Source organism: Pelophylax lessonae, assembly GCF_965119305.1.
Source record: "Pelophylax lessonae genome assembly, chromosome: 12".
NCBI lineage: Eukaryota > Metazoa > Chordata > Amphibia > Anura > Ranidae > Pelophylax > Pelophylax lessonae.
In genome coordinates, this window is record NC_138779.1 from 129,201,394 (window position 1) to 129,215,467 (window position 14,074).

Below are 14,074 nucleotides of genomic sequence, written 5' to 3' on the forward strand. Positions count from 1 at the left end.
GTTGCTGGGGGCAGGGCTTTTTTTGCCAGGGAATGTTTACACAGGAAATTGGACAGTAGAGCTGTGATTACTATCAGCCCAGAGTCAGTGGGCACATAGTACACTAATAAATGTGGGATATTGTCCCAGTTGTGCTATAGGATGAGATGCTAAGGGGTTACCGCACATGCACTGCGTACTGAAAGGTAATTACATATGCACTGCATACTGGCAGGTGAGGGATTACTGCTCAGAAGGAAAAGAAATGGTAGTGAAACGTAAAAGTACACACACACATACAGAGTACTCATGTAGGAGTTAATCTACATACCCAGGTACTGGGTGCTAAGGAGTAAATATGCATGTCTGAGGACTGACGAAAAAATGGAGGACTGGGTGTTGAGGGGTCATTGCAAATGACTGGACACTGAGAGCTTTATTGGGTTCTGAGTGTTTTGCTGTGTTTGATGCATGTTTTTTCCGTGACAAATGCATGTTTTTGTTGAGTTTGGGGTGTCATTAACAATAAATGGCAACACAAGCATAACAAGTGTTTTAATGTCAGATCAGTTTCTTAGTAAGGCTGCATTCATACTTTAGTGCAGCCTTTTTCGACCAGGATGCCCTGAGGTTTCTTCAGGGGTGCCTAAAAATTGCCCCATAATGGTATACAAGCCAGCATGTGGATGATGGCTGCCTTTTAGTTACACAAAGCCACAGGTTTTTATTATGCACCATTATGACCTTCTAGCCGCCGGTGTCCTAACAACCAATCATCTCTTAGATTGTAAGCTCTAAGGAGCAGGGCCCTCTGATTCCTACTGTTTTAAAGTGTATTGTATTTGTACTGTCTACCCTCAAGTTGTAAAGCGCTGCGTAAACTGTCGGCGCTATATAGATCCTATATAATAATAATAAAAATGTCTTTGGAAAAAAAAAAAAAAAAAATGTCATCCGTTGATGAGGAGGATGTTGATCGTCTGCACAGCATCCTTGTTTGACCCTCCCCTGCCCTTCTCTGTCAGCGCTGGGGTCACATTAGCTGAGTGATGGAAAAAAACTGAGGGAGAAGAGAAACACTGGAATACTAGTCACTACCAGTGTACAAAAGTGTATTGGATTTGGAAGAATAATTCCCATCTAACGTTGGGTGTCCTATGTGTGTTGATGAGCTGCGCAAAACAATTAGAGTTGTTTTTTACATTTTTAGAATGAGGTGCCTTGAGACTGTCCATAATTTTAAAGGGTGCCTTGACTGAAAAAAGGTTGAGAAACATTGCTTTAGTGTTTTGTGCACACATTAAATTATAATTGCAGCCTTACTAAGAAGCTATGGGAAACTATGAGAAAGCATTTTCATATGTTCGGAGTTTGATGATGTGTATCTAGTCACTGCTATGAGGTCTGAGCAGACAAGCCGTTCTGCTCCATTGGCAGACCCACCCTCCGCCTTTACATCTTCAATATGGTACAAGTGGCTGGGAGTGCTATTGGAGATAAATACTGCTTTGGCCATTGGCAGGCCGTGCAGTGGAAATTCTAGTGTTTAGTGATTTTTTTTTTTTTTTTTTTTTTACTTAATGCATGAAATCCAAACCCTTTTGTATAACTTTGTGAAACATTATCAAGCTGTATTATGCAACTACAGTATATCATGTTAGTTTTTTTCCTGTTAATGGAATGTGTTACATTCCATTGCAGATTTTACTATATTTATTTCCTTAATCATCGCTCACAAGCTGTGCTAAGCCCAAACCCTTACATGCCTATTCATGTATGTGACTCACCTAAGAGAAACCTAATGACAACTTTCTATGTATGGCATAGCCATAGAAGAAGGCTATTCTAAAAGGTATTTTATAGTTCCGTTATATACTGCATAACAGATAATAGTTTAATTCAGTAGCCGCATTGAAAAATCTTTCTTCTGTTGCTTTTGTCATGATGGAGTTAGGTTGAAGTGGAAGCAGGGCTGCTGATAGAAATCAAAGGGCCTAATGCAGCCTACCTTTATGCCCCCCCTTGTTAAAAATATAAAAAAATATTTTCACTAAAAATACACTAAAATCATTAATAGTTAACACAAAAATAACTTAAAATTCCCTGCAAAATCCAAAAGATAAAAACTATATTTAGGTAACAAATAAAGCTCTGTGTATGAATGAGATCTTGGCGCTCATTCACATTTTTTTTTTTAATGTTGTTAGGCTGCCTACATGCAGCTCCATGTTATGCTATGAGGACACAGCGGCTGTATGAACACAGCTGCGGGTCCAAATATGACAGGCGTGTGGATTCCCATGTATTGCCCCTCACACAGACTGTGTGCATTTGGGGCATCTCACCCACACCTCTCAAGCTAGGTTCTGCGGCTGTGTTCATACAGCTGCTGTGTCTTCATAGAACAGGCAGTTCTAGCCGCAGAAACAAATTGCTCATTCACACTGTATGAGCCAGAGGACCTGTGTGAATGAGCCCTTGAGTTTTTTTTTTTTAATTTTTAAGTTATTTTTTTAATTTTTTTTTAAATTATTTTTTATTTTTTTATTTTTACAATTCTGTTAGGGGAAGCTTTGGTGTAACATCAGGTCTCTAAACAGACCCTTAATGTCTCACTTTTGAAATGGAGAAAGGGACTGAGGACCCTAAGTCTCTTTTGGCACTTTTCCACTGCAAGTACCGGCTCGGCTCCACTCGGCTCTGCTTGGCTCTGTTTTGGTTTTCCACTGCATGGTACCCCAAGGTAAGGTATTGGAACAGTTTGGTACGGTTTGCTTTTCCACTAAAGTTAAGTGGGTGGGATAACAATGATTCTCTGACCAATCAGTGGCTAGTAGTTGCAAACAGTCAAGGCTGCATGCAAAGGATTGTGGGATATGGTACCGGTACGGTCCTCTTGGAACCACAACTGAGGTGGTACTGTTTAAGCGAGCCATACCGTTCGGTTCCATGTAGTGGAAAAGCGCCGCCGTACAGAACCGTTCCAACACTGTACCATGACTTACCATGCAGTGGAAAAGCCCAAAAGCGAGCCGAACCGTTTGGTTCCATGCAGTGGAAAAGCGCCATTTGTCTGTGGTTTCAGGGGCACTGGTCAGTGAATGAACAGAAAGCACTCTGTACTGAGGCTCCTGTTCATTCACAATACTTCCGTTTTAAATGAACACAGTGAGTGATCAGTACAGGCCCCCCCCCCCCTCTCCATCCTGAAAAGATCCCCTGCCTTGTGTGGCCACAGCAGCTGGTGTAAGAGAAGAGGAGGGAAGCTGGCAGCGCTGTGGGTGGATGGGGGGGGGGACACAGGGGGGCCCAGGCAGAAGGGGGCAATTAAAGCCTGGACTGGGAGGGTGATCTGTCTAACAGGGGGGGCATTTGCAGGAATTGATCCCCTGTGTGTCTCTCCTTGCAGCATCTGAAAGCTGCAAGGAGGGAGGAGGGAGGAGAGTAGAAGCCGGTTTTCAGCTGCTGCAGGGATACACATACAAGGGATCCGTTCCTGGTATTGCCCTACCCTCTGCCACACTGCTTACCCTCCCTGCCCACATCTGATTCCACTGCTGCCCGAGCCTCTCAGCTGGCCATGGCCCAGGCCCAGTACAGGTGGGACCAGTGGAAGCATATGGTTCAGGGAACCAATCCATGTGAATTTAAGTGAAAATGGACATATCACTAATTCTAGGGACATTTTGGCTGGAATTACCACCTGAGTTGGGATCTTTCTGTAACACACTTGAAAGGGAGAGCTGAATACAATTTACAGTGACTTTGAGAACAGAGGTAAGGGGAAAAAACCTGACAAGATTTGACCCATTTTAACCCGGAATCCAAAATGGAGCCTGAGAGAGCTGTAATTGTCACCTACCTCTGTAACCTCTTTCTATTAAAGTGTATATATAGCCAAAACGTTTCCTTTTGTTTTGGATAAAATCTGGATCTCTATGATAACTAGGGACCTATCATATGTATCAGGAAATGAAAAGAAATCCCCCTGAAGTTTGGGAATTTTTATCTTAGACAGTTAACAACATCAGAACATTTGCCCCCAATGGAATATCTACCCTCACTTCTTGCTCTCATGACACCTCTGAACTTTAGGACTTCCCCTTACTTCTTCTCTCAGTTATGCCTAATTCACATGGGGAGTTTTAATGTGTGCCCCGTGCAGGGCCATGTTTAGTCACCCTTCTAATTTTCCTCAAAATTCTTCAAACCATACCCCATAATGACAAAGTGAAAGAAGTTGGTTTAAAATCTTTGCAAATGTATTAAAAATAAAAAATCACATGTACTTAAACATTCACAGCCTTTGTCATGACACTCCAAATTGAGCTTGGGTGCATACTGTTTCCACTGATCATCCTTGAGATGTTTCTACAACTTGATTGGATTCCACCGGTCGTAAATTCAGTTGACTAGACATGATTTGGAAAGTCCCACACCTGTCTATATAAGGTCCCGCAGTTAACAGTGCATGTCAGAGCGCAAACCAAGCCATGAAGTCCGAGGAATGGTCTGTAGTCCCCCGGGACAGGATTGTATCTAGGCACAGATCTGGGGAAGAGTACACATAAATGTCTGCCGCATTGAAGGTCCCAATGAGCACAGTGGCCTCCATCATCTGTAATCGGAAGATGTTTGAAACCACAAGGAGACCTGATGGTCACTCTGACAGAGCTCCATTGTTTCTCTGTGGAGAGAGAAGAACCTTCCAGAAGAACAACCATCTCTGCAGCACTCCACCAATCAGGTCTGTAAGATAGAGTGGCTATACGGAAGCAACTCCTCAGTAAAAGGCACATGACACCTGCCTGGATTTTGCCAAAAGGCACCTGAAGGATTTTCAGACCATGAGAACAAAATTCCCTGGTCTGATGAAACAAATATTGAACTCTTTGTCCCGAATGGCAAGCATTGTTTTTGGAGGAAACCAAGCGCCGCTCATCACCTGGCCAATACCATCCCTACAGTGAAGCATGGTGGTGGCAGAATCTTCCTGCGGGGATGTTTTTAGTGGCAGGAACTGGGAGACTAGTCAGGATCGAGGGAAAGATAAATGCAGCAATGTACAGAGACCTACTTGATGAATACCTGCTCCAGAGCGCTCTGTACCTCAGGCTAGGGCAAAGGTTCATACTCCCAACAGGACAACGACCCTAAGCACACAGCCAAGAAAACAAAGAAATGGCTACAGGACAACTCTGTGAATGTCCTTGAGCGGCCCAGCCAGAGCCCAGACTTGAATCAGATTGAACAACTCTGGAGAGATCTGAAAATGGCTGTGCACTGACGCTCCCCATCCAACCTGATGGAGTGTGCGAGGTCCTGCAAAGAAAAAGGGAAGAAACCGCCCAAAAATAGGTGTGCCAAGCTTGGAGCATCATACTCAAAAAGACTTGAGGCTGTAATTGGCGCCAAAGGTGCTTCAACAAAGTATTGAGGAAAGGCTGTGAATACTTATGGAGATGGGATTTTTTTTATTTTTTAAAAGGTTTGCAAAGATTTTAAAGAAACTTCTTTTAAATTGTCATTATGGGGTATTGTTTGTAGAATTTTTAGGAAAATAATGAATTTATTCAATTGTGGAATAAGACTGTAACATAACAAAATGTGAAAAAAGCCAAGCGCTGTGAATACTTTCCTGATGCACTGTATATATTTTGAATGAAAAAACACTGAAAAAATCTTCAGTTTAGCATTATACTTGGCTGTTTTGAAGCATTTTACATACACTGTGTGTCATGTATACTTTGGCAGGGGTGTCCAAATTATGGCCCTCCAGCTATTCAGGAACTACAATTCCCATGAGGCATTGTAAATCTCTGACATTGACAGACATAACTAGTCATGATGGGAATTGTAGTTCTTGAACAGCTGGAGGGCCATAGTTTGGACATAGTGGGGTATGAAGAAGCATGTGACTTAAGCCCCGTACACACGTACCGGATGTCGGCCGAACGATCGGCCGTCTTTTGTCCGGTGCTGTCCTGTCTGTTGAAAAGTGCTAAAGACTGCACACGAATTTTGTCGGCCAACAGTGATATCATGTGCTGGTTTACTTTCCGTGTGTTTTTTCTTCTCTGAGCATGCCCAGTCTTGCTCATCTGCTGTTTGTCGGCTGAATTCTGTACTGACTGAGGAACAATCGGCCGTTCTGGTGTTGGCCAACAAAAATTTTAAAGCCTGCACACCAGATTCTGTTCGGCCGAAAAGTCGCAGTCGGTTGTCGGAAGCATCATACTAACAAGCCGACAATCAGCCGATCGGTCGGTGGCCGAATATTTACGGCCGACAATCGCTACGTGTGTACGGGGCTTTACTCCACATCCTCCCATTGACAGTGATGGGGGTTAGTGATTGGCTCAGTGTTGTCACATAGGGGTGATGTGACAGGCCTCCAGCTTTTGTAAACTTTGGCTAGAAGGTCTTCTTTTACTTATACCTAAATTTCCTCCTGGCACCATTAGTGACCATTTTACAGAGTGATTTAAACATTGCTGCTACTCTGGGAGCAAGCGTCACTGGGATTGAATTTAAGAAAATCTCCTAAGTGGTCACAGACAGCAGTTTACTTCTTACCTACTGTATCCAAAGCATACATTTGGTTTTAGTAAGGCTTTAACTTGCCCGGGTTTATTACAGATTTTCTTTAAACTGAGCAACTAACAAATAATACATACACTAGTTCTCTCCAATTAATAAATCATATAATAAAACTATTGGTAGATTGAGAGATCTAGACAACTGAAGTTGTATAGAAATCTCTGCTTTTCCCGGTGTTCCGTGAGAAAACCATACCCTCGTCACTTCCGGTGCACCTACGGAGGGTATGGATTTCTCACAGTAGTGTATGTAATGTTACACTTGCCGCCGTTACATTAAAATAGCTCCTCTGCACTATGAGTCATCTCCGCTCCTATCCCTCTCACTTCCCTCATCTCGGCTAATAAATATAAAAGCGGATCACGGAGCCGAGATCTCCGTCATTTACATTTCATACACCCGCCGCCGCTTTTATATTTATTAGCCGAGATCAGGGAAGTGTCAGGGATAGCAGAGGAGATGCCCCATGTTGCCGCCGAACTGTTTTAATGTAACCGCCGCAAGTACATTACACACATTCCGTAATAATTTAATTCCCTCCGAGCATGTGTACTTGTGAACTTCTCTGCTGTGCAATGACGTATCCGGGGCTCTGAGCATGCGCACTGCTGCGCCGTTCAGCTGTTTCAGACCGGAAGTGACGAGGGTATGGAATTCTAACGAGGTATGGTTTTTTAACGTTACACCGGGAAAGTGGGGCCTGGTCGACCCTCTTCTTTTGACTTCTTTTCTTGTGACCTAAAAGTCGTGCAACATTGTCAGGCGACTTCAGTAGAACTTGATGCGATTTGAAGCAACTTCATGGAATGCCTGGATAATCTTCCTGTAATCCAAATCGCATCAATTAAGATGGGGATCTGACTTGGAGGCGACTTACATTAAAGTCTATGGGCACAAAGTTGATAGAAGTCGCCTTGAAGTGGTACAGGAACCTATTCTAAAATTGGAGCGACGTCAGTAGTGCTAATAAGGACAGCACTCATTGACTAAAATTAAATTTCACATGTCACCTGACTCTGGGTCTCACAAGTCAGATCCTAAGTCATGGCAGTGTGAACTGAGCCTTAGGTGATGGTTGGGCACATTGATCAACAGGCTCAGAAATGGGTTTACTAAGTGTTTCCCCTCCACTGACCTACATATTGTCAAGGTAATCAAAAGGTTAAAGCAAGCATATAGCTGCGACTACAGCTGTGTGCATATCTCACATTTTCCACTGTCCACAAATAGGTCTTATACTATGAAACAAGCTCCGTTCAACTGCAGCCAAACATCCCGGCACCAAGGAGGAGCAAAGTCTATATCTTTCACCATGAACACCTCCCACAGGGGTCTTCATAAATTCCATTTATTGTATTTTCAATGCATTCTGTATTGAGTGGTCTATGCAGGAACATTGTTGCGTGACCTGCAACAGTGTTTCTGCATAGACCGCTCTTTTTTGTATGATGATCATGTATTTAGAATTTATATTTTGTGTACAGCCAAAATAGGGTTCAGCAGGAATAAGCGCCTTTCTTAGGGATGGGCATGATATATTTTATATTCTGTATGTTTTTAACCTACAGTACATGTAAATAAAGTTTTTGTAAATTTTACATTGAGTTTACGTACTCCTTTTCTAATCTTGGGTTTTTGTTTTAGCACTTTTAAAGTCCCCCTTTTGTTGTCTACGCGGTTCCAGATATCTGACAGAGGTTCTAACCCTTCCCTCTTTTGACCAGACGAATAGAGTTGAGTGGATTGCTTGAAAGCTTTCCAGAAAACTTAAGCTCACTTGTAGTATCACCTTAACGAATTAGGGTAACTTCTAGATTTTGTAGAGTGTCAGATTTTAGCTCCTGTGCCAGCTCAAAATTCCTGTCCCCTGCAGCGGGATGGAGATAAAGTCTCTCTGACATGCCCCCCTCCTGCCTATCCAACACTACAGCTCTTCATTCAGAATCAGTGAGTGTGAGCATTGCTGAATGCAGAGCCGTCGTTTTCACAAGGTAGGGGGCTTATCAGACCGCTGGAAATAGAACGCTGTGCTCACAGAGAGTGCAGCAGTCTTTATTTTAAGCTTGTCGAAAGGGAACCAGAGTTGAGCTGGTGCAGGATCTCCATTAAATAACTAAATCAAGTATGGCACTTACATACTCTGTTTTTCTTTTTATCCATCTGTAGTTTATCCCAGTTGCGTCTACAATTGGGCTTTACCTGGTCAAAAAAAAAAGTAAAGTACAATACTCAGTACGCAGACACCTTATGGAGAATTTTAGAAGTTCTATAATCTATATATGGAGGGGGGTTTTTGATCTCAGTGAAGCCCTATAGTCGGGTTTTGCCACCGTCCCTATGCAATTTATATTAAGGTTTTTGGTGCCTCAAACTAGATAATTGGGACTTTATGGGCAAGAGTAAAGGGAAGTGGTATCATTTAAACAATTTATTAAATAATTTACAGTATAATACTACGTTGGTGGTGAATGGGTGAAGGCCCATTGTGTCAGAAGTGTGAAAGTATTGAAGAGTAAGTGACAGGGGAAAAATAGGTGACTTTTAACAGGACATTTGGCTCTGTTGTTCCGTGTGTATTGGAACTTGATTCAGAGAAAAGGTCTAATGGATTGTCCTACGTGTTTCGGCCGTATAAGGCCTTTTTCAAGGATATGTCACCATTTATCTTTTTTTGTGTCCGTTCTATGCAAGAGTGTCTTTCCCAGGTTTCTAGGTTGCATCGGGAACTTGTGCTGCTTTTGTAGGTATGAACAGGAGGTTTTTGGCCGTGTTGGTTAATTCCAACTAGGTTCCTTCAAGGTTCTGGACCTTGGTAAATTTGGTAGTCCAGTATTCAGGGAAAAACTGCAGCAGCGTACCTCCAGGTGTTTTCTCTCCCTCGGATGGAGAGGAATAAAATCTATATATCTGATTAAAACGTTTTTATGTCTCTAAAACCACTAGCTGCTGAAAAATAATCAATTTTAAAAAAAGCAATCAAATTGCAGTGTCCTACCACTCAAAAATGTGCATTTTGTTTCCGTCAGGAACGACAGAGGCTGGAGACTATTCTGAATTTGTGTGCTGAATACAGTAAGTCAGAAGAAACCACTCCACCTGGTCAGCTACAAGAACCTCAGGCCTTTACCTCAGTAGGTGCCAATGTTGAAAGGACTTCACCGTTACATTGTCGAAGACCATCGTGGGATGGTAGTTTAGGGAACAGCCATGAAAATACTGGGAGCCTGATGAAATTGAGAGGAGGACACAATGAGGAAGAAGCTCACAAAGAGGAAAATAGCAGCACAGAGAGTACCCAGCATGAAGTGAGTGTATCTTTTAAGCTTTATGTTCATCAGCCTTGAAGGTCTTGCGTTGTTCTTACAATGTTCTTGCATTTGGGTCAAGAGAGGATAAAAGGGCAACAGTTGCAATGTTTTATGCAGTAGGGTTACTGACTTATCCCATGATATCATTTACTATAAAAAGTAGTGCATTTGTCTTAAAGGGAGCATATACTGTTAATGTGCTATACACTTTTATTTGTAAGAGTCACCTCGATACTAGACAGATTTTTACAATTACCTAAAAATAAATAGTCTTAAAAAAGACTCGTAAATAGCCTTTAGGTAACCGTAAACTCTACTCTACGGCAGAGCACCACTCTATGAAAATTCCAACATTTTGAATGTGCACCAACCACATCACTGTCAGTAGAGTCTTGTAATACGTTGTTCAAGCACTGAGTGCTATTATGAGGATTGGCTGGGGGGTGCCTATGGGCCCTATACCCCATAGGTTTACCCAAAACCTTTTCTGATAAAGTAGAGAGGTTAAATTGTAGACCTCAAAAAGCTAGCTGCCTGATTGCTATGCTGATCCAAACACTTCGTTATTTTCTGTGTCACTGGCCTGTAACAAGCATGCAGATGAGAAAGGTCAGTGTGAATTCAGAGCTCCTCAATCTGCATATTTGTTCTAGTTTAGGCTGGCCATACATGGAGCAAATTTCTTTTCTGCAACCACCGGTAACAGGAAAGACATTTTCTGAATTTCCCTATTAACCCAGACAGCGTTGATGTGGGAATCCCTCCTGCCGGCCATTGTCTTCTCTCATTGCGGGAACCGTGTATGGCCTGCCTTACTGAATACACTGAAGTTGTTCTAGCAGGAGACAGCCAGATATTTAGTGCAGTTAGATCATCAGTGGCAGTCTTTATACTTAGTAAAGGGTTTCTTTTAAAATGAACAACTCATGTTCTGCAGATGTAAGTATTCTGGCATGAAACAAGTCTGACCTACATGTGTGATCTTACTGATACCAGATGTGAAACAAATAAACAGGGTTTTCTCTGGTATTTTTAAATTGGCATTAAAAATGATGTAGGCCTATATAATTCTACTTGGGTTGGGTCCTTACTTGGCTTCAAAATAAAGATGCAATGATTTGTACATTAGGCTGGGAAGCTGACCTAAAGAAATTGCATTATTATACAGGATTTATATAGCGCTAACAGTATACACATCACTTTACAACATAAGGGCAGACAGTACAGTTACAATACAATTTTTTTTATTTATTTTTTTTTAATTAAAAAAATGTTTATTAAAAACAAACAGTTTGACAGTCCAGGACAAGGCGGTACACAACATTTTGAGTCACAGAAAAAAAAAAAAACAGAAAATACATTGTACATATAGTCGAATACAGACATAAGTACCATCTAACCCACCTCCAGCATACCATCTACATTGGGGGTCTTCAAACTACGTCTCTCCAGCTGTACTACACGTCCCATGAGGCATTTTAAAACTCTGACATTCATAGACATGACTAGGAATAATGGGAATTGTAGTTCCTGAACAACTGGAGGGCCATAGTTTGAAGACCCCTGATCTACGCAATGAAACAGTGACTTTACCCACTCAGAAAAAGGTATTATATCAGAGGTCTGTCTTAATTGAATGCGAGTTATACTCCTATGGCCTATCCGGGCACAGAAATAGTCTCTGGTATACAACCTTTCTCATTCTGTGACCAAGGGTATCAAGGCACGGTCCCCAAAGCTTTTTGAACATACCGAGGCAGCCCCTACATAGGTAAATATGGTTTTCTAGAAGTAGTGAACTGCCTACAGAGGTTACTCAAGATGTATACGTAGGGGGATCACAGATGGCCAAAAACTAATAGCCATGTAAAAACAGACGAACAGGAAATTTTAAAAAGGAGATAGTTGCACAGTGACACTGGGCATGAATAAGGCTTGAAATACACCTGGGGACACAGAGAGACTGCTGGGAAAAAAGTTACATTATCCCAAAGTTGTAAGATTATCTTTCGGGCATAAAAAAGGACCTGTCCTATGGCACAACCCCCTCAAGGACACCTAAAAGACAGCATTTAAGATCCAACTGGATATATACCCTGAATGCCCCATTCAGGGTGTCCAGTACTTGTCTCCAATAGTGATGTAGCTTAGGGCAATGCCACAGTAAATTGATTAAATCCCTGTGAGCTTTTTACAATACAATTTAATACAGTAGGAATCAGAGTGCCCTTCTCTAGGTACATATGTAAAGATATCGACCTGAAAGATCTTTAAAATTAGAATGATAACAATAGGATTCTATACGTGCCTGGAGCTGTTTTATTAGTGGACTGATTTGACCGTCTGTAACAACCCTTTCATAGGCAGGGGGGCCTCCAACTTTTCTTTATTGCCCAGTGTCAGTATAAAAAACTGGATAGTATTTTAGTAATAAAAAATTAAGACCCCAAGTACCTTTTTGGATGTATATAAATTGTTATACAAGGCCTGCATTATGCCTATGATACTTTTTGGGTTTGTGACCCCTCTTTCCATACTTCTCCACCAAACACATTTATAGTCGATACAGAGGTCTAGGAAAATGGACCATTCTAAGAAAAAACATTAATTAGGTTTGTGATGGCAGCTTGAGAACCATGGAGATTGGGAGGGGTGGACTAGAACCTAGGCTGTCCAACTTTAAATAATCCCTCAACTTCCACCTAAAGTGTTATGTCCAGTGCCTTGGACCAATCTTTGCTTGGGTTCAGTCCTTTTGAGTCAGAGATCCAGATGAAGTGTACTGTAAATCAGTGACAGAAAAGTGTAAAAGTCCCTTACTTTTTATATAACTTCTGGTCATAGACTTGACAGACCGTAATGGCAGCCTCCAATATTTTTTCATGACAGATTCTTTTTAACCCATTTTTGTCAATGACGTGTATCATATGTGATAGCATTAAAAGGGTTAAAACAAGCTTATGCTCTCAGGCCAGCAGAAGTGTCAGCCCCACCTCCCCTCCATGGTTCCAAAGCTGCCATCAATCATAAACCCTGTTTAATTTTTTTCTTAAAATAGGCCATTTTCTTGGTTTAAAGATTAGGTATGTTACCTGTTTTCTATTGTGAATAAAATATGGGTTTATGAACAAAACCTTGCATTCTCTTTTTATGTAGATTTTAAAGAGCGTCCAAACATTGTTTTTTTTTTTACCAAGGTATAATATTGTATTTGTGTGCACTAAAATTATGTTCAATGTATTTTTTACTGAAAATATACTTTTGATAAGCAATTGCAAATTGCATAAATATTACTGCTTTTAAAACATATTCCTATGCTATGGGAATTATAATATTCTGTCCAAAATTGCACATTTTAATGTGTAAAAATTTATAAAGTGCAGCGCTGATAGAAAATAAAAATAAAGTGCATATATAGTGCAATGATAAATTTTATCTATATGACAAAAAGAGCATTGATACAATAACACATATAATGATGTAACTAGTAGAAAATAAAAATAAAGTGCATATATAGTGCAATAATAAGTTGTACCTATATGACAAACATGAGCATTGATACAATAATACATATAATGGTGTAACCAATAAATACAGTGATAATAGTAGCTGATCATTGAAAATTAGTAAAAGAAAGTCCAGGGTGAGTCCAAAATGTGATGTGAAAAGCAAAATCTTAAAACGTTATTTTTTGTGAATGTTCAAACTCGTGCACAGGAGCCACCACCAACGTCAGAGGGGGGGCATACCAGATAGAATGGACTCAAATAAGCTTACGCCTAGTGTGTCAGAAACAGCATATTTAGATGGATAATAAGCCAAAGAACATCTGGATAAACTTCTACCACACTAACAGATTATTCCACTTGGATACAGATAATTTCCAATAATGGACCATCCAGTTAGGATTGGGGCCACAAGTTATTCTTTACATTTACTCAATAAAAAGAGAGCTCCACATAGTGTAAAACCATAAAAAATATCTAATTTATTAAAATCTAGAACACTTACAATATAGATGAGTAAAAAGCGCTTTCAAAATAGAACATCCTAGGATCAAATATGACGCAGTAACAACAGATGATGTCTATTCAGATGAAACACATCAGTTCTGCTACTATGTTGTCACTGCGTCATATTTGATCTTAGGATCCGGTTAGAGGGGGTGGGCGGTGGGAGGAGAGCGG

General features: G+C 41.0%; 1 protein-coding gene across 12 annotated transcripts in view; it reads left to right on the forward strand.

Annotated features, from left to right (window-relative positions):
• The window catches only part of PHLDB1 (pleckstrin homology like domain family B member 1), a 190,443-nt gene that overhangs the window by 124,229 nt on the left and 52,140 nt on the right, over nt 1-14,074 (forward strand). For all 12 annotated transcript variants that reach the window (XM_082273468.1, XM_082273464.1, XM_082273463.1 and 9 more), the window contains one exon: nt 9,606-9,884. In XM_082273468.1, coding sequence (XP_082129594.1) covers nt 9,606-9,884 — 279 coding nt within the window. The remainder of the gene's footprint in view (nt 1-9,605; nt 9,885-14,074) is intronic.